General features: G+C 31.3%; 1 protein-coding gene across 1 annotated transcript in view; it reads right to left on the bottom strand.

The window, feature by feature from the left end:
- Positions 1 to 137, bottom strand: part of HELRODRAFT_184315 (hypothetical protein) — a gene marked incomplete at both ends in the record, with an annotated part of 6,437 nt that extends 6,300 nt beyond the window's left edge. The window contains one exon of the mRNA XM_009022176.1: positions 55 to 137. Within this exon, the coding sequence (XP_009020424.1) occupies positions 55 to 137 (83 nt within the window). The remainder of the gene's footprint in view (positions 1 to 54) is intronic.
- Between the last annotated feature and the right edge of the window lie 751 nt (positions 138 to 888).

Below are 888 nucleotides of genomic sequence, written 5' to 3'. Positions count from 1 at the left end.
ATAGAGATTGCCAATAAAGCGCAGTTTAAAAACATTGTTGTTGTTGTTGCTTACCGACCACCTTCGTGTTCTGTTGGAACTTTTTGCGAATCAATCGATGATGTCCTGACACGTTTAAATGAAAAAAATAAACACATCGTGGTCACAGGAGACTTCAACATAAACTTAACTGACGATATAAACAGCAATAATAACCAACTGCAACAAATCATGGATCTGCACGGTCTTTGTAAATTAATAAATCTCCCCACCAGAATAACAGCAAACAAACAATCAGTTATTGACAACATATTTGTAGATGACTCGTTGAATGTGTGCTTGCAAGGAGTGTTGGCTTGTGATTTGTCTGATCATTTGCCGGTCCTCACACAAATTTCTTTCAGCAAACAAGTAAAAAAAGAAAAACTCATCGTAGTTCCTTCAACAAAATTCTTGTTCTCATCAAATCGAATCAGCAACTTAAATAAACGACTTTGTGAAATTGATTGGACCGACGTATATGATTGTTGGGATGTCGAAATGGCTTGGGTAAAATTTGTCGAGCTTTTCAAATGTTGTATGATAAAATGCTGCCAAGTAAGTAATAATAAAATTAATAAGATCAGCAAACAAAAGCCATGGTTCAATAGTGAAAATAAAAAGATACTGAAAGCTAAAAATCGATTGTTTAAAAAATTCCTTAAAAACCCAAATGATGAAAACAATAATAATTATAAATCTGCAAATAAAATTTATAAAAAAATAAAAAACAACGCAAAGAAACAGTATTTCCATAATATTCTAGAAAATAACAAACATGATATGAAAAAATCATGGAAAATTATGAATGATGTTCTGAGGAGATCAAATAACGACTCAAAAAGTAATAATATACATCTGAAAAGAAAT

This window comes from Helobdella robusta (genome assembly GCF_000326865.2).
Source record: "Helobdella robusta unplaced genomic scaffold HELROscaffold_301, whole genome shotgun sequence".
NCBI classification, from domain to species: Eukaryota; Metazoa; Annelida; class Clitellata; order Rhynchobdellida; family Glossiphoniidae; genus Helobdella; species Helobdella robusta.
This window is presented reverse-complemented; position numbering and strand designations above follow the sequence as displayed.